Source organism: Hylobates moloch, unplaced genomic scaffold (genome assembly GCF_009828535.3).
Source record: "Hylobates moloch isolate HMO894 unplaced genomic scaffold, HMol_V3 SCAFFOLD_8, whole genome shotgun sequence".
Classification (NCBI taxonomy): domain Eukaryota; kingdom Metazoa; phylum Chordata; class Mammalia; order Primates; family Hylobatidae; genus Hylobates; species Hylobates moloch.
In genome coordinates, this window is record NW_026652283.1 from 29,212,761 (window position 1) to 29,230,876 (window position 18,116).

Sequence of the window (18,116 nt, forward strand, 5' to 3'; positions counted from 1 at the left end):
ATTCATGGCCTTGGTAAAGCCATTTAGCTGAAGGCTTTAGGTTTTTTTTGTCTTTAGGTAAGGATGCTATATTAGTGTGTCTCAATTTTCACCCATGCCTCTCTTGATAATCACAATAAGTTCACATGTCCCTTTAACATTATTTGGAATTCAAAATAAATTTAATATCAAGAGAAAAAATAAAAACAGAAAGATGCTGTTTTGTTTTTAAACTATCCCTGCAGCTCATTCTACTACGCCCCACACACACTTGTGAAAACTGGATGAGGTGATTTCTAAGGTCTCTTCAAATTTAAAATACAAGTCCTAAGTATAAGACAAAAGAACTACCCCTTAAATTTACTTGTAATTTAATTTGGAACATCTCACTGTTACCAAGAGGACCATATAGTTTCAATACAGAAGGACACAAAAATAAAATAATGAAAATGAAAATAAAAATTAAGCCCTTTAGGCAAATGAAGACTAGTTCAGAAGAGTATCAAGCTTTTTTTTTTTTTTTTGAGACAGAGTCTCGCTCTGTCCCCCAGGCTGGAGTGCAATGGCACGATCTCGGCTCACTGCGAGCTCCGCCTCCCGGGTTCATGCCATTCTCTTGCCTCAGCCTCCCAAGTAGCTGGGACTACAGGCGCCCACCACCACGCCCGGCTAATTTTTTGTATTTTTAGTAGAGACAGGGTTTCACTATGTTAGCCAGGATGGTCTCAATCTCCTGACCTCGTGATCTGCCCATCTCAGCCTCCCAAAGTGCTGGGATTACAGGCGTGAGCCACCGCGCCCGGCCTTATCAAGCCATTTTTAAGAACCAAGAGAGCTGGGCATAGTGGCTCACGCCTATAATCCCAGCACTTTCAGAAGCCGAGGCGGGCAGATCACTTCAGGTCAGCAGTTCCAGGCCTGCCAGGCCAACATGGTGAAACCCCTTCTCCGCTAATAATACAAAAATTAGCCTGGCATGACGGCAGGCAGCTACTCAGGAGGCTGAGGCAGGAGAATCACTTGAACCGGGAGGCTGAGGTTGAAGTGAGCTGAGATTGTGTCACTGCACTCCGGCCTGGGCAACAGAGCAAGACTCGTCTCAAACAAATAAACAAACAAACAAAAAATACCAAGTCATCTTCCATTGGCACAACATAAACACAGGATAAACCAACAGCTATGGCCGGGCACAGTGGCACACACCTGTAATCCCAGCACTTTGGGAGGCTGAGGCAGGCGGATCACGAGGTCAGGAGATCGCGACCATCCTGGCTAACAAGGTGAAACCCCATCTCTACTAAAAAAAATACAAAAAAATTAGCTGGGCGTGGTGGCAGGTGCCTGTAGTCCCAGCTACTCAGGAGACTGAGGCAGGAGAATGGCATGAACCCAGGAGGCAGAGCTTGCAGTGAGCGGAAACTGAGCCACCGCACTCCAGCTTGGGTGACTGAGCGAGATTCTGTCAAAAAAAAAAAAAAAAAAACAAAAAAAAAACACAAAAACAAAAAAACAACAACAGCTACATGGTTTAACAATGCTATTTAAAGAAGTAGTAGCAGCCAGGCATGGTGGCTCACACCTGTAATCCTAGCACTTTGGGAGGCTGAAGTGGGTGGATCACCTGAGGTCAGGAGTTCAAGACCAGCCTGGCCAACATGGTGAAACCCCATCTCTACTGAAAATATAAAAATTAGCTGGGTGTGATGGTGCACACCTGTAGTCCCAGCTCCTCGGGAGGCTAAGGCAGGAGAATTGCTTGAACCTGGAAGGTGGAGGTTGCAGTGAGCCAAGATCATGCCACTGCACGCCAGCCTGGGTGACAGAGTGAGACTGTCCCAAAAAATTAAATAAATAAAAGTAGTACTGGCACCTGCTTCCTAAGTGCTCACCTTGTAAAACAATAATTGCCATCAGTGCCAAACAAGTCAACTTGCACTCACGGAAGTAATGAACAAAAATCTAATTTGAGTTAAGGAGAGGCCATGGGATACTTGGGAAGGAGCTATAGGCTTTAAATTGGGATAAACTGATACATTATCAAAATGATCTGACTACAAACCCAAATGTACAACTTACTAGCTCTGGGACCATGAGCAAGTTTCTTAAATCCACCTGAACTTTGTTTTCTGCTTCTGCAAAACAGACTACCATTACCTGTGCTAGCTATGTCATGGTGGCACTAGTAAGATCGTATCAGATGATGGATGTGAAAGCACTGGATAAATAGCTGTATAAAGTCTTATCCCAATAACACTCTGGAATTCAGTTGAGTAAATATGCTTTTCAACTCTTTCACTTATTCCTTTCCATTTTTACAGTACTTGTTATATCAGAATTCTGTTCCATTACCTAACACTTGCAACTGTGATTGAACTGCTGTCTGTCACTCTCTACCAAGAATTCTAGATTGCTGGTTCCCAGAAAGCTGGGCTCGTTTCTTATTCAATTTGGTATTCCCCAAGAACCTAGCCTGGCACATAGCAGATATGATTAACTGAACTCAAGTTAATATAAAGGGATATACTATATACTTTATAATATTTACATTATAATATTATAAATAGTATGATGCAATATTATGTTACTCAGTCATTTTAATGTTTCTATAAAATGTGAGGGCAATTTTTAAAGCCTAGCAACATAACTAAGTAGCAATTTAAAAGTGGAGACTTCAAAATTCATGGCCACTGATCACATAAATTTCGGTTAAATGGTACTATTATATCATAAACCACAAAGAAATCTCACCTCTTTATGATCTTCTACAACTGTTAAGATAGTATCAATGGTATGTAAAATTCCCATAGCCATTACTGTTTTGTCTTCGACTTCTTCATATTCATCACTTTGAAGAACTTTGCCAAATATCTCAGCCTATGAAAATAACATTAAAGTATTCCAAAATTAGTAGTACTCTTATGTCTCCCCTTTATAAAAGTTAGCAAAATGGCAGTGTCACACATCTGAAGTCTGCATTGCTCAAACTTTGAAGTCTGCACTTTGCTGACTGAATCATCTCTCTTCTTAAAGTAACAGAACCTGTCATGTTTTAAATATAGCTATTTACATTAGCTATTATATCCAGAGAGCTAATATTTAACTTCTGATTGTCACTAAGCAAGTAAAATCACAATCTAGGACAAGTGAAATCAAGTAATAGTAAAAAGAAAAATGCAATAGAAGATTGAGAAGTCGAGGAATCGCTTAGAAAATGAAACAAAAAAAAAACAGACATGGAAAACAGGAGGAAAAGTTTTTTAAAAAAAATTAGAGACACAGTCCAGATGTGATTCTCCACAACAGGAAATACAGAACAGAAAAAAGAATAGTAAGGAGAAATTTATCAAAAAAGTAAAACAAAAAATTGCCCCAAACTGAAGGAGATGAGCTTCCTGATTCAAAGCCCAGAAATTAAAACTTTAGAAGGCACATATTATAAAATTTCAGAATATTCTAGATGAAAGAAATTATCCTAAATGTGATTAAAGTCTAATGAACTATAGAAGTATCAGAATAATTTTTTATCAATATTTCAGTTACAGTCATGCATCGCTTAACACAGACATATTTTGAGAAATGTGTCATTAGGCAATTTCATCCTTGCTTGAACATCATTGAATGTACTTAGGCAAATCTAGATGGCATAGCCTGTTGCTCCAAGGCCACAAACCTGTACAGTTTGCTAATGTAGTGAATACTTAGGCAATCACGACACAATGGAATTATTTGTATCTAAACATACAAAAGGTACAGTAAAAATATGGTATTATAATCTTATGAGTGCACCATCATATATGCAATCTGTCATTGACTGAAATGTTGTTATGCAGCACATGACTGTACAAACAAAACTGAACTCCATATTTTGGAGTTTATTTAGATTACTCAAGGTTTCTAAACCAAATTAACATAAAACTGCCCGGTCTTACCAAGTGTTGGGTCATATCAACAGCAATTGAGGCTACCTCTTGACTGTATTCACATATCATCTTCTGGATGACATTAGTAACATCATCATTTTCTGTCTCTCTAACAATGTGCAACAGTTCCTGCATAATAGGCCTCACATGTGGCTTCATATATTCCTTAGCTAATTCAATAAAACAAACAAAAGTAATAAAAATTACCATGCCCAGATGATAAAAGGAATTAACTTCGTCACAAGGTCAAGTGACCCAGGGTAATACCTAAATCAAGTTCTAGATACACACTTGCTCTGTGGTAAGTTACAAAGCTGTACCAAAATAATGTTCACCAATATATCAATTTCCCAAGAGTAATATAAGGATAAGAAGTTCTGCACAGGAGAGAACTGTCCTGTGCAGAAACTATCCCAAAATACTAATAGCCCCCTCTGAGAAATTCTAATTATACATACACTTGGTCATCAGAATGACTTGGAAAACATGAATCAGTTCTCATGACAAGTTATAAAAAATCATGTACATGAAGACTATCCCGAATACTGATGGGGCCCCTTCCCTGCCCCAGGCCATCTCTACCACCCTCCCTTGCCATGTGTACAATATCCAATCCTCCCACTGAAACATTGCTGAATAGAGGCAAACTACATTCATGTTCTTCATAAAGCTGAACTTACTTTCAAAGGTTTATTTGAACTTTGATCAGAACACTGAACAAATGAGACGTCTGTTATCACTCACTAGAAATACTACTTGCTACTTTCAAAACTAGGGGAATCAGAATCCCAGAGGTGAAAGGAATCATGAAGTCATCCGGTCCAACTCCCCTAAACTTAAATATGTGGAAACCTGAGCCTTGACAGATCACACACCTTGCCCAGGTTTCCATGGCAAGTTAGGAGCAAAATCAAAACTGGGCCCAGGTCTCTTTATACCCAGCCTATCCTAGGGCCCCATAATGATTAACATGTTTCCTAACCTAAAATTCTGAAAACTACAGTCAATAGGAACACCCAAAAAGGACAAGAATAAATTCCTACAAAATTCTGAGAGGGCAAAACCTCAGAATTCCAAACCCTGAACCCTCAGACATGGAGATGCATCTTCATTAGGGAAGAAAGTAAATGAAATTATTTGAGAAAACGTCTAAAAGGTATTTTGGCTTTACCTTGTATCTGGTTAGAAATTAAGGACTGAAGAGCAAGGGCAGCTTCAACTTTGACAGGCATCTCTTTATCTTCAATCAGGCTCTTCTTCGCTAATTCAACTGCATTTCTTAGATTGAGCTCATTATGGAACTTCAAAGAACTAAATGCATGAAGTACCCAGCAAGACTGTATTATTAAAAAAGGTAAGTAGGGAGCTATTAGGATTACAGCATTCTGTAATAATGTCACAGATGTAAGAACTTCTTAGTAAAATATCATCAATTCTATGAAGAAATGTTTGCTTTTGGGGTAACATAGTAGCCTTAGTTTCTAACTTCTACATCCCCCTTTTTACAAGTAAGGCATTTTCATTACTTCTAAATTACCCATATGCAATAACATTTTTCATAGGAAAGAGAAAAAGAAGCCAAATACGTCTTTGACAAAAATCTATTTATGCATTTAACAAATATTATAACTCATAATTAATTTGTTATATGTAAAAGCAACTCCAAACCAGTATCTGAAATTCATTTGTCACACTTAGGTAAAACATTATTTTCCCTTACACTAACTGGTTTAGTAAGCTTCCTTTTTTTCACTCACATAGGTACCAAAAATTTTAAACCTGGTATAGCTGATCACATTTTAACTATTAGACCACAGAATCATTATTATATTTTACTCTCTGTGTGCATCAAACACAATCAACAGAAATTAATTCTAGTTACTAAAGACTTTTAGCAAGAGAATCACAATTCATATAACTTCTCAAAGGTAGGAGCCCCACTGTAAAAATGCTCATGTGCCCTCAGCGTCCCTAGTCCACATTTTCCCAGATATTGCGCTAGTAACTATCATTTTGTAAAATGCTTTCTAGTGGGCCAGGCGCGGTGGCTCACGCCTGTAATCCCAGCACTTTGGGAGGCCGAGGCGGGTGGATCACAAGGTCAGGAGATCGAGACCATCCTGGCTAACACAGTGAAACCCCATCTCTACTAAAAAATACAAAAAATTAGCCGGGCGTGGTGGCAGGCACCTGTAGTCCCAGCTACGCGGGAGGCTGAGGCAGGAGAATGGCGTGAACCCGGGAGGCGGAGCTTGCAGTGAGCCGAGATCGCGCCACCGCACTCCAACCTGGGTGACAGAGTGAGACTCCGTCTCAAAAAAAAAAAAAAAAAAAAAAAAAATGCTTTCTAGTGTACAAGGCATTGTTAATATATGTTGTTTTTAGCCAGACATTTTTTGTGTTGATATATTTATAAAGAGAAATACTAGGCTCTTGAATAAAAGTCCTGTTTCTGTTTCTCCATAAAATATATTGATTCTAAAAGAATATACACACAGAGCACAATTTCACAGATTATTAATCTCTCTATTTTATTAAGGCAAATCTACCTAATATACTGAGAATCAAATTCAAATTCTTAACCAATCTAGAATTTCATGTCGTTTTATACACAAAATAAATCCATTTGTGAATTTACATTGTATCACTGCTATAAAATCACCTTTCTCATTTCATGTTTTACATATGCAGCAAGTAAGGCTAGGGTGACAAATGAAATAAAACCAGCAGGAAATAAAATCCATAAATCTTTTCCTTTTTTTTTTTTTTTTTTTTGAGACAGGGTCTCACTGTCACCCAGGCTGGAGTGCAGTGGCACAATCTCAGCTCACCGCAAGCTCCGCCTCCCGGGTTCAAGCAATTCTCCTGGCTCAGCCTCCCTAGTAGCTGGGATTACAGGTGCCCGCCATGAAGCCCAGCTAATTTTTTGTATTTTTGTAGAGACTGGGTTTCACCACGTTGGCCAGGCTGGTCTCAAACTCCCGATCTCAAGTGATCCACCTGCCTCAGCCTCCCAAAGTGCTGGGATTACAGACATGAGCCACTGCACCCGGCCCATAAATCTTTTTCTTTAATAGTTTGTCCTTTATTCAGCTGACGTGACCATAGGCAGACATCCTAATTGACTCTATTGCATCTCAATATGTGATAAAAGGTCAATTTATCCAAAAACATTTGAATAATTATCTTATGAAGATTTAAGATACATAACAGAAATATGAAAAACTTATTTAACAGAAATATGAAAAACTTACTCTAGCTCGAAGATATCCCAGGTTAGACAATAATAATGGAAATACATGATTTTGTAGAAACAACTCCATTTGGTCCTTGAATAAACTCTTCTATTAGGAAACAAATTTCAACTTATCAATTTCTTTTTCATATGTAAGAATCACTTCCTAATCAAGTATGTTTACTATGACTTGCATTTAATATACTTCTAATTTTGTAAAATTATTTGACCTATATATTGCATGTTTTAAAACAAGATAAATATTACCTTAGATCAGTTTGATATTGATTGATTTTGTAGACATAAGATATTTTGTATCCCTTTCACATAGCAATAGTTTCATACTGAAACCTTTAAACAGTCAAATTTTCTTTTTAATTAAAGAAATAGGTGACAGAAAGGAGGATAGTTGTGAACTCAATTATCCAGAGGTAGTCACCAGCTTTAAATTAACCATAACTTTCATATTCTCTCATTTGCCCGTGCTTTACAATGTTATTAAGTAAATTAAATTTTGATTATCTTAACCTTCAGTAAAATCTCAGCTAGGGAACCAATCACATGCAGGGCTCCATCTTTCTTCCTAGGGTCAAAGTTCGGGTCTGTTAGGATTTGATAACAGAATGCCATCATTTTTGGCAACACCTGAAGAAATAAAAGAATCCATTTAGTCTACATGAACTTTCATTGTCTTACTATAGTATTAACTATGATGCACAAATATTTAAAAATAAAGCCATTTTATTATGTTTTATCAAGCAACTATAAGCTCAATAAGAAAAGTACAATTTATTAAGCAAACGAAATAACCATGATACCCCCTTTCCCCTCACCAGGAGAGGAAAAAAAAAATTCTTAAGGTGACAAATTACAATGAATAACAACATAATTTCTCAAATACTAGGGATATACTAGAGTATCAAATCAACACAGGCCACCTTTCAGTTTGGGATTTAAAAAGAGAAATGAAATACCTCTTTTCTTTTCTTTGCTGCAGTATATAAGAGAGTCTGGGCTGCTGTGGTGGGAGAAGCATAATCTTCAAAAATATCTAAAGTTTTAAAAGGTTAAAACCATGTTAGTGAAAATATAATTACTTATTCCAGATTTTAAACCTGACTGACCGCTATTCCAAACCAAAAAAAATAAAACCATCCACATATGACACTGCTTGACAGCACTAAAAAGCTAAGGATATACAGTGGCACCACAACATTGCTGTCTCCTGCACAAAACAATGTTCCTCAAACTCTACAGGTTGTCCTTTCAAACTATTATATTGAAGAAAACAATGCATTTGCACATCTGTTTCACTGAGAACAGAAAAAGTGCTTTATCTCTATCAAAAAACAACAAAAATTCACTCAGCTCTTACTATGTGCCAGGTACCGTTCTAGACCCTGGGGATACAAAGATCAAACAAAAAGGTTCTCACAGAGCTTATGTCATGAGACAAAGAAACAGATTATACATATATACACACATAATAAGTCAGGCTAAGAACAAATGTAAAATAGGGTAAAGAGACAGAGTGACAGAGTATGGGGTGCTAGTTTAAAGAGGGTGTTAGCGAAAGCCTCTCCAACTCTGTTAAGGTAAGATTTAAGCAGAAATTGAATGAAATGAGGGAGAAAGCAATCCATGGATAAAGCACTCCAAGCAGGGGAAACAGCAAGTGTAAAAGCCTTGAGGGACTGCTAGGACCATGCCTGGCTCTGTCGATACGTAGGTTCAGCAGGTCATCAATGGATATTCGTTGAATATATACCTATCTAAAACTTAACATATCACTTAATACCATGAATATTTTCACAAGTTTCAGAATAGGCAGTTTTACATAAGAAACTGAAATCTTGAGAGGTATCTGGTATGTCCTTGTTTAAATATAAAAGATAAAACCAAATCTAAGTCTACCTCAAAATATAAACTACAAACATAATAAGAACATTTTTGGAGTACTGCACTTACTCTGTGCCAAGCAGTATGCTACAGTTTTAGAAGCATCTAGTATTCTATGCTAAGCAGTTAGTTCATGTGTATTATCCCATTTAATCCTCCCAGCACTATTATCATCACCCGTCTGACAGCTGAAAGCACTGAATTTTAGAGAGGTTAAGTAACCTGTCCACAGTCACACAGCAGGTAAGTGACCAAACCAGCATTCATACCCACGCTATCTTAACATCAAAGCCTGAGCTCTTGTTAGTTCTTACCAAATCAAAAAACATTATTGGGCGAAGTGGGGAGATGTTGGTTAAAGAGTAGATAAAAAGAATAAACTAAAACATTATTATTAATCAGTCAATACATTTAGATAGGAATGCTTTGTTTCACGTGAATAATTGCAAGTGCCAAACACATAAAAAGAAAACGCAGTAATTCTTCTTCCCTATGGTTACCCAAAAGTAAAATACACATATCAAATAAAAGCCACTGCATTCCAGTCTACAGAAGGAAAGGATTAAAGAAAACTCACTTCAGCTAGTCAGTCTTGAGTTACCCATATCCGCTTTTAAACAATAAAATGTAAATTCCCACTGTTAATCAACAGACACAGAGTTCTTATTTTCTAAAAACTGGGATATTTATACCTATCTTATCAGATATGAAGAATATATAAATAATGGTAACTTTCTGAAAGCTAAACAAATACTCTGTACATCACAAAAACACATAGGTATTAAGAAAGAAGTAAACACTAAAAGAATGCCTTGCAAGGCAGGAGGATCACTTAAGCCAGGAGTTTGAAAACAGCCTGGGAAATATAGGGAGACCCTGTCTCTGCAAAAAATAATTAGCCAGGTGTGGTGGCACATGCCTGTGGCCCCAACTACTTGGAGGCTGAGATGGGAGGATCACTGGAGCAAAAAAAAAAAAAAGAGAGAGAGAGAGAAGAATGGTTGGCTAATCACTCAAAGCAAACTAGAAAAACAAAGGCATAAGAAAGGGGAAATAATAAGTCACACATATGAATAATGATTTTCAAAAGAAAAATAACAAATCAAGCAGATGATAAATGTTTCTCATTCGCTTTTCTTATACTTTGTCTCCAAGAGAAAACGGGATCCTCACTTACTGAATCAAATAATATAAACACAAAGCTCTGTAAAAACACAGCCCAAAAAACTAGCATCTGTACCAGTAGATTTAGCTTACGTAGCTAGACACACCTGGCTCAACTAAGGGGAAAGCACTGCTTTATTACAGCACTTTCAGCATGCAGCGCTAGATTTAGCAATCATTTGTTTCAACATTTATTGAAGGCATACTGGAGGCCAAGCACTAGTGGAGGAATGCAGAGGTGTAGAAGAGATAGAAAATGCAAAATTAAGCAAATAAGGTAAAATTCCTGTCCTCAGAAAGCTTCTAAGTTGTGGGAGATAGGTATGCAAATTAATAGTTTGCTATGTTAAGTGCTTGAGTGTTCCATGAAGCAATTAATACAAACTGGGAATAAAAGGGAATAAATCAGGCCACCTACACAATTCAACAGTTTCCAGGAAGATCCAAGTTAAAAGGACACCCAAAGAACTGGACCACACACAGTGGGGCCCCCATACGAAATTTATTTCCCTTGTGGAACACTTAGTCTCTCAGACAAGCAAGCAAACCAAATTGGGGTACCCCTAAAATATGCAGAAATCCAAAGTATTTCCCACATGAGAACAACCCAATCTATAAACGAGTCTCCCAGAAGGCACAAAAACGGATGGTCCCTGCAGATCAGCATCACAACAGCATAAGTAACAGATGGCTCCATGGGAACTTGAGCACCCATAAGAGAGATGAATGAGGTGGCTTTTCATCTCCCACATCCGACAATCTCAAGTTCTCTAGTTCAACAAAATAACATCAAACTCTCAAAGTTTCAGATTACATCATGCAAAGCAGAACCTGGGAGATTTAACAAAGTAATAACATTTGCTTAAAAATATAAATTTAGTTATATTACTTTACATATCCAGGAACTGATGAGAAATAAAACCATCTCAATTACCAAATTTCATCCTTATATACTCATATGGATCTTCTTGCCACAGCTCTTCATCCTCATCTTTATAACACATCACAGAAAAAATCACATCTTCAGAGATATTCTAAAATGAGAAAAAAAAAAGTAACAAATGGGTATAGGCTATTCGAGTTTGAGGAATACTAATAATGTACTTGTTGACAGCCTTTATGATGTTAGTTTTCCAAACTCTGTGTGTGTAAAATGTCAAGTCGAGGTTATATTTACTATTATAGTTCTTATTTAGAAATTTTTTTTTAAGATTTCCATTTTAGTCCTAAATGTCCATGTATTAACAATATTAAAGGGCCAGCCATGGTGGCTCATGTCTGTAATCCTACCTCTTTGGAAGCCCAAGGGCACAAGGATCACCTGAGGCCAGGAGTTCAAGACCAGCCTGGGCACTGTAGCGAGACCCCCCATCTCCAAAACAATACATAAAAACGTAGCCAAGCATGGTGGTGTGCATCTTGGAGGGTCTCTTGAGCCTAGGAGCTCAGGGATGCAGTGAGCCATGATCATGCCACTGCAGTCCAGCCTGTGCAACAGAGTGAGACTCCAGCTCAAAAAAAAAAAAAAAAAAAAAAATTGGAATTTTCTTTACTTCTATTCCCAAAAAAACTAATTTCCTACTCTACAAATGTAGGTTTCAGTTAGAGAGAAGTCCTATCTACTAGCCTCTCTGTGCACTGCTACTAATGTTCTATTAAGCCCTTTTAGGCTCTAACAACAATTTATATAAAAACAGGATCATCTCTTACCACTTACTCCAAATTAAATAATTCTAAGTGAAAAAATTCAGCCTAAGGATCAGCGTTTTCTTATTCCTACTTTACAGCTATGTAAAAATAAAGCCAAAGGTATGAAGTAGAGAAGAAATGCTATCACAACTCACCCTTACTTTATAGGAACACAGCAAATGAAATCAGTATCTTTATTAATTGCAAAGAAATTATCACTATTTGATCAAAGTGATCAGGCAAATAGTTATTAAGATATCTACATAAATCAAAGAAAAGGTATCTGTTGGCAAGACGGGTAATAACACTAAAATTCTATCCTGGACAGCAAACAGAAAAGTGAAAGATTTTTCTTTTCAGATATCATTTATAAAATTTAAGAATTCACAGTTTGGGAGAGAGTAGGTATTCAGTTCCTAACATTGCTGAATTATCCAACTATTTGTATACAAGTAAGTATTTATTTATTAGTGGCCTATAATTTTCCATTCCCATTTGTTCTTTAGCTGAATAACAATGCTGAATTCTACCTTTAGGCAAACAATTTATATAGAAACAATGATGCTATTGAATTTAACAATCCAAGAAAAGAAATAAAAACCTTGCTCATACCTACAAAATAAAACGGTCACATATCAGTCTTCAATTCCTGCAAAATAACACTACCTTAGTAGGGCCCTGGTTAAGTTTTCAAAATACTTTCTCACAAAATACCTCATTTAATCCTAGCAACTTTTAGATAAGGATAGAAAAACACTATCTGCCTTAATAGAGGAGAAAATGAGGCTTAATGAGATTAAGCAAGGATAAGTGAATCTAGGTCTCCCGACTCATAAAACTTGAAAGCTTCACTTTTCTCAAATGCTCACATTTCTAAGCCCTTTATATCTGACATAGGACTTCACTCATTAGAAATCATTAATGGTAAAATGTATATATATAAATGTAAAATATAGGATTAGTAATACTAACTTTGTCTAGAAAATCTAATTTAACCAGAGAATAATTTTGGAGAGCTGCTCTCTGACACTAACCTGTATGTGTGGCTTCATCTGCTTCCAGGTTATAGAATGAACCACCCCTTGGTTGAGATAGTTGAATGCTTGCTGGAGAACACGGGGAGCTACATATTCTTTCTGTCTATATTGATCTAAAATTTTTAGTAGTACCTATAAGAAAATAGAAAATACAGAAGAACATAAACGATTATAAGGTTAAAAGGGAGAGGTGGCATTTTTGGCATGACCTAAAATTCAGAATCCATAGAAAAATTAACAGGTTTGGGAGAGAATCAATGTTTTGTTAGAAAGCTCAGATAAACAGCTTTAATTTTTAGACAGGTCCATGTTATATTGAACTAAACGGTGTCTCATTGTAACTTCCAGGCAAAGTCTAAATTTCTATTCCACTGCTAGCTCTTCAAAGTAAGTTAAAACTCCTGTTTAAAAAATTACAATAACAGGGGCCGGGCACGGTGGCTCAAGCCTGTAATCCCAGCACTTTGGGAGGCCAAGGCGGGCGGATCACGAGGTCAGGAGATTGAGACCATCCTGGCTAACACAGTGAAACCCCATCTCTACTAAAAACACAAAAAAATTAGCCAGGCATGGTGGCGGGTGCCTGTAGTCCCAGCTACTCGGGAAGCTGAGGCAGGAGAATGGCAAGAACCCCGGAGGTGGTGCTTGCAGTGAGCCGAGATCGTGCCACTGCACTCCAGCCCTGGTGATAGAGCGAGACTCTGCCTCAAAAAAAAAAAAAAAAAATTACAATAACAGATCTGACTAAATAAACATTAAAAACTTCCATACAAGAGACAGCACAAAGATGTTTCTTTATTTCATAAAGACTCTTTCAAATTAGAAAAGTTGTTCAAAAAATAGTATTGGCACAACTGATTAGCCCTCTGAAAAAATTTAAATTAACTCCCTCAACATCACACCAAAATAAACTTCAGATGGGGAACTATTTTAACAATGACAAAAAATGATAGCACAGGATTCCTTAAAGAAAACGTGGGAGAATTTTCTTATATAATCTCAGATCACAGAAGGTCTTTGTAAACATAACACAACTGAGAAGTTATTTTTTAAAAACTTATTTAAAAAATTATTTGTAAGGAAAGAGCCATGCCAAAGCAGCTCTGACTGGCTCAAGGACCTTTAGGCAACTTTCTTCACTACAGAAAGTTGCCTTCCAATTCCTGGTCTCCAGAGCTCTTCACCATATCAAGCTTATAAGTGAGTTGCTGAATAAATAAAAAGCATTCTTTCAAAATAGGTACAGAAATTATAAATTCAGAATATAGATTTTATTCAAGTTTCCTAAAACTCAGGTTTACCAAATTTGTCAGAAGTCCTGTCATCATGTAGAAACCCCTTCTGTGATGCAAGCTAGAAATGGATGATACTGAACATGATTCTAATACAGATGTGGCTCATACAAAGTAGGGGTGATGGGAGATGGGAAATGGGAGATTCTCTCCCCATACAACAGTGGGGGAGAGAATAGTCCCTGATAAGAAAACTATTTTTAAGTATCAGGAATATATACCTTAAATAACCATGGTACTAAGAGTTTATAACACGGATATAATGGCATTTTTATATGTGTATACATGTATACTCACACATACATGTTTATGACACTGAAAAAAAGATCAACTCACCACACTTCAAGTGGAAATTAACTTTAAGATACTTTAAGGAGTTTAACATCAGTGGACAGCAGTGGAAGGGGCAGAAGACAGCTGACCAGCTTCCTGATTGTCCTGGTTTTATTCACTAATTTTCCCTATAGATTGTCTCACCAGCCAACAAAATAACTTGTGAGAAATTCAACTACATAACTACAGCTTTCCTGAATTGTTGCATTGTACTTTTTAGAAAGCATTCTACTAGGCAAAATGATAATACATAAAAGGAAGTATTTCATCTCAAGACAACAGGTTCTAAGTACTTAACATTATAATGCTGACAATAAAGAGCTATTTAAAAAAAAAAAAATCCAGAGCCGGGCACGGTGATTCACACCTGTAATCCCAGCACTTTGGGAATCCAAGTTGGGTGGATCACTTGAGATCAGGAGTTCAAGATCAGCCTGGCCAACATGGTGAAACCCCACCTCTACCCAAAAATATAAATAATTAGCCAGGTGTGGTGACGTGTGCCTTTAATCCCAGCTACTTGGGAGGCTGAGGCAGGAGAATTGCTTGAACCCTGGAGGCAGAGGTTGCAGTGAGCCGAGATTGTGCCACTGCACTCCAGCCTGGGCAACAGAGCGAGACTCCATCTCAAAAAAAAAAAAAAATCTAGAAACACCTTCTATGTCATTAAAGCTTTTCCCTATGTCTAATTAGTCTTTGCTTCCTCAATATGGTCCTGACACAGCCAGTGGTCAATAATTAATAAATTTTATTGAAACATAAAAATATGATTTAAATGGCAACACTGATCAACCAATTTTCATGGACCACTTGTCCTTTGTAGCTTTTAAAATTTTTAAACATTATATCAACTTGGATTGTTTCAGGAACTAATTTTCACTATATAGAATGGTTCCCAAACTTCCATAGAAATGTTTAAGTTCTCAGCTAAGAGTCTTGACATCTAATAAGCTCAACTACTCTTCATATAGACCAATTCATATTATATAAGTCTTCTAAAATAAAAACTTAGAACAAAGAGGTGAAGAAATAAAGATCAAAAGCTCATAAGAGGTCAGAGAATTAATAGAAGAACCCAATCTAATACTGGTGACTGCTACACCACTATCAACTTAAAAGGTTTGAGTCCAGAGTCTAGGATTCAGTTCTGGTGGTGGCTGTCTCAGGACATTTGGTTCTAAAACTAATTGCACTGGAAATTTGGTTTTAAAACTAACTGCACTGTAATAGATTCCCAGAACTGTCCTTTCATCCTCTATAAATACGTAATGAATTAGTATGTTTGTAACCTACTTCCAGTAGATAGAAATGACTTTACTTTCAGTAGTAACCATTCTTCTATTTTAAAAGCATAAGTTTATTACCTGCTGAATGCCCACCGCATAGGTTTTCAAAAAGAATTCAGAAAATTCAAAATATTCTTTTGTGACATTTCCTGGGCTTCCATATCTTAAAATACAAAGAGAAAATGTACAAATACCGTGAATTTTACAAACAGCATGCTTGCTAATTTAAATATAGTCCCTTATTCAAAGATGGATTCTACTGGGACAGAAAGAAAACTAACACTGCCTTTTTTTCCCACAAGCCACAAAATGAAATCAAGATAACCTGTACTTAGACTATGGGCCACACTGTAAAGTTTCAGATAGAAGCTTTCACTTGCTAAACCAAGAGCTCCTAAAGGGTGAATATTCGAAATTAAAATGTTACAACTGACATAGATTTTTTTCAATAAATGCTTTAAAATTAAATTTGACATTATTACGGAGTTGAGTGACCATGCAGCTTCTTGCATAATTCTTAGATATTACCAATGGGCTGAACAATGTTATTTTTCCAAGTTTTTCACAGAAGAATAGAAACGATCCAGAGAAGACCACTCACTTCATTATGATCTCAAAGCCAATAATTAAAATTAAGCTACTTTAAACAGAGTGACTCTTGGCTCTCAGTGGCTCTAAAGGCAAATAATCATATCTGATACTGAGATACTGGCTGTATGATCATCAGTGTAATAAACAGATAATTACCGTTCAAAGAGCCGAGCTACAATATGCAGTGCCCACTTCTTACACTTCCACCATACCAGTTCTGGTCTATCATCCTCATCAATGTGCAGAGTCTCCTAACAGGACAAAATTACCCAGATTAAAGTTCTGCATAATAAAAGGATTTATGTGAATAACAAAGGCAAGACAAATCTTGATATAGGTTAAGTCATATTAAATGTGAAGTTAGATTGCTACACAAATGAAAATTCTTACTTTATAGATTGCTAGGTAGGAATTAAATAAGCAAAGTAAATTTCAACTAACCAACGCTGCGTTCACATTTACCTCCTATCTTCAAAAGGCCTAAATAAGTAGAGGACAAAATACAAAACACCATGGTTCCTTCAGGACACCGAGATGATGAAAGGGTTCTACATTTTTATCTGGGTGATAACACAAGTGTATGTCAAAATTCACTGAACTAGTCATTAAGTTCTGTGCATTTATGTATGTAAGTTAAACGTCAAAATACTTTGTCTCACGATATGGACAAGAGAAATAATACTGCACATTTTAAGACAAACTAAAATGTTAATAGATACAAGAACTAATGTGATAAATTAAAGATAGTATTATTGCAGATCAAACTGAAACACCATCTTTTCCCTATCAAATGGAAAAACTTAGAATTAAGTTGTGTACCCATAACAGACATTCTCAGTCACTGCTTATTAAAGTGTAACTGAGGGCACACTTTTTTGAAGAGCATTCTGCAAGATTAGTGAAAAGCCTTCCATGTTTCTAGTTTATCCAAAGAAAATAATCATATATGTGCACAAAAATTTAAGTACATTCTTAAGAGTTAAAACACTAAAAAATTAAAGCCTAAACATCCAGCAAGTAAAACATTCAACAAAAATGACAGTATAGGCCAGGTGCGGTGGCTCACACCTGTAATCCCAGCACTTTGGGAGGCCGAGGTGGGCGGATCACGAGGTCAGGAGATCGAGACCATCCTGGCCAACACTGTGAAACCCCGTCTCTACTAAAAAAAAAAAAAAAAAATAGTCAGGTGTGGTGGCGAGCACCTGTAGTCCCAGCTACTCAGGAGGCTGAGGCAGGAGGATGGTGTGAACCCGGGAGGAGGAGCTTGCAGTGAGCCAAGATTGTGCCACTGTACTCCAGCCTGGGCAACAGAGAGAGATTGTCTCCAAAAAAAAAAAAAAAAAAAGACAGTATAAAAGCATTCATAATCACAAAAATATTTGTAAGTTTTAATTGAAAACTGAATTTCAAAATAGTATCAATAAATACTTCTTTTTTTTTTCTTTTTTGAGATAGGGTCTTGCTCTGTCCCCCATGCATAGTTTGCTGCTGCCTCAAACTACCAGTGATCCCCCCACCTCAGCTTCCCAAGTAGCTGGCACATTCTACCACATCTAGCTATTTTTCTTTTTTCTTTACATTTTGTAGAGTCAAGGTCCCACTATGTTGCACAGATTGGTCTTGAACTCCTGGCCTCAAGTGATCCTCCCAGCTTGGCCTCCCAAAGTGCTAGGATTACATGTGTGAGA

The 18,116-nt window shown here is 36.9% G+C and overlaps 1 protein-coding gene across 5 annotated transcripts in view; it reads right to left on the minus strand.

Annotated features, from left to right (window-relative positions):
* Positions 1-18,116, minus strand: part of IPO8 (importin 8) — a 73,637-nt gene that overhangs the window by 35,462 nt on the left and 20,059 nt on the right. For all 5 annotated transcript variants that reach the window (XM_032159939.2, XM_058442025.1, XM_032159937.2 and 2 more), the window contains 10 exons: positions 16,582-16,676; positions 15,913-15,997; positions 12,921-13,055; positions 11,132-11,231; positions 8,109-8,185; positions 7,663-7,779; positions 7,154-7,243; positions 5,071-5,236; positions 3,909-4,069; positions 2,728-2,853 (listed from right to left, as the gene is read on the minus strand). In XM_032159939.2, the coding sequence (XP_032015830.1) occupies positions 2,728-2,853; positions 3,909-4,069; positions 5,071-5,236; positions 7,154-7,243; positions 7,663-7,779; positions 8,109-8,185; positions 11,132-11,231; positions 12,921-13,055; positions 15,913-15,997; positions 16,582-16,676 (1,152 nt within the window). The remainder of the gene's footprint in view (positions 1-2,727; positions 2,854-3,908; positions 4,070-5,070; positions 5,237-7,153; positions 7,244-7,662; positions 7,780-8,108; positions 8,186-11,131; positions 11,232-12,920; positions 13,056-15,912; positions 15,998-16,581; positions 16,677-18,116) is intronic.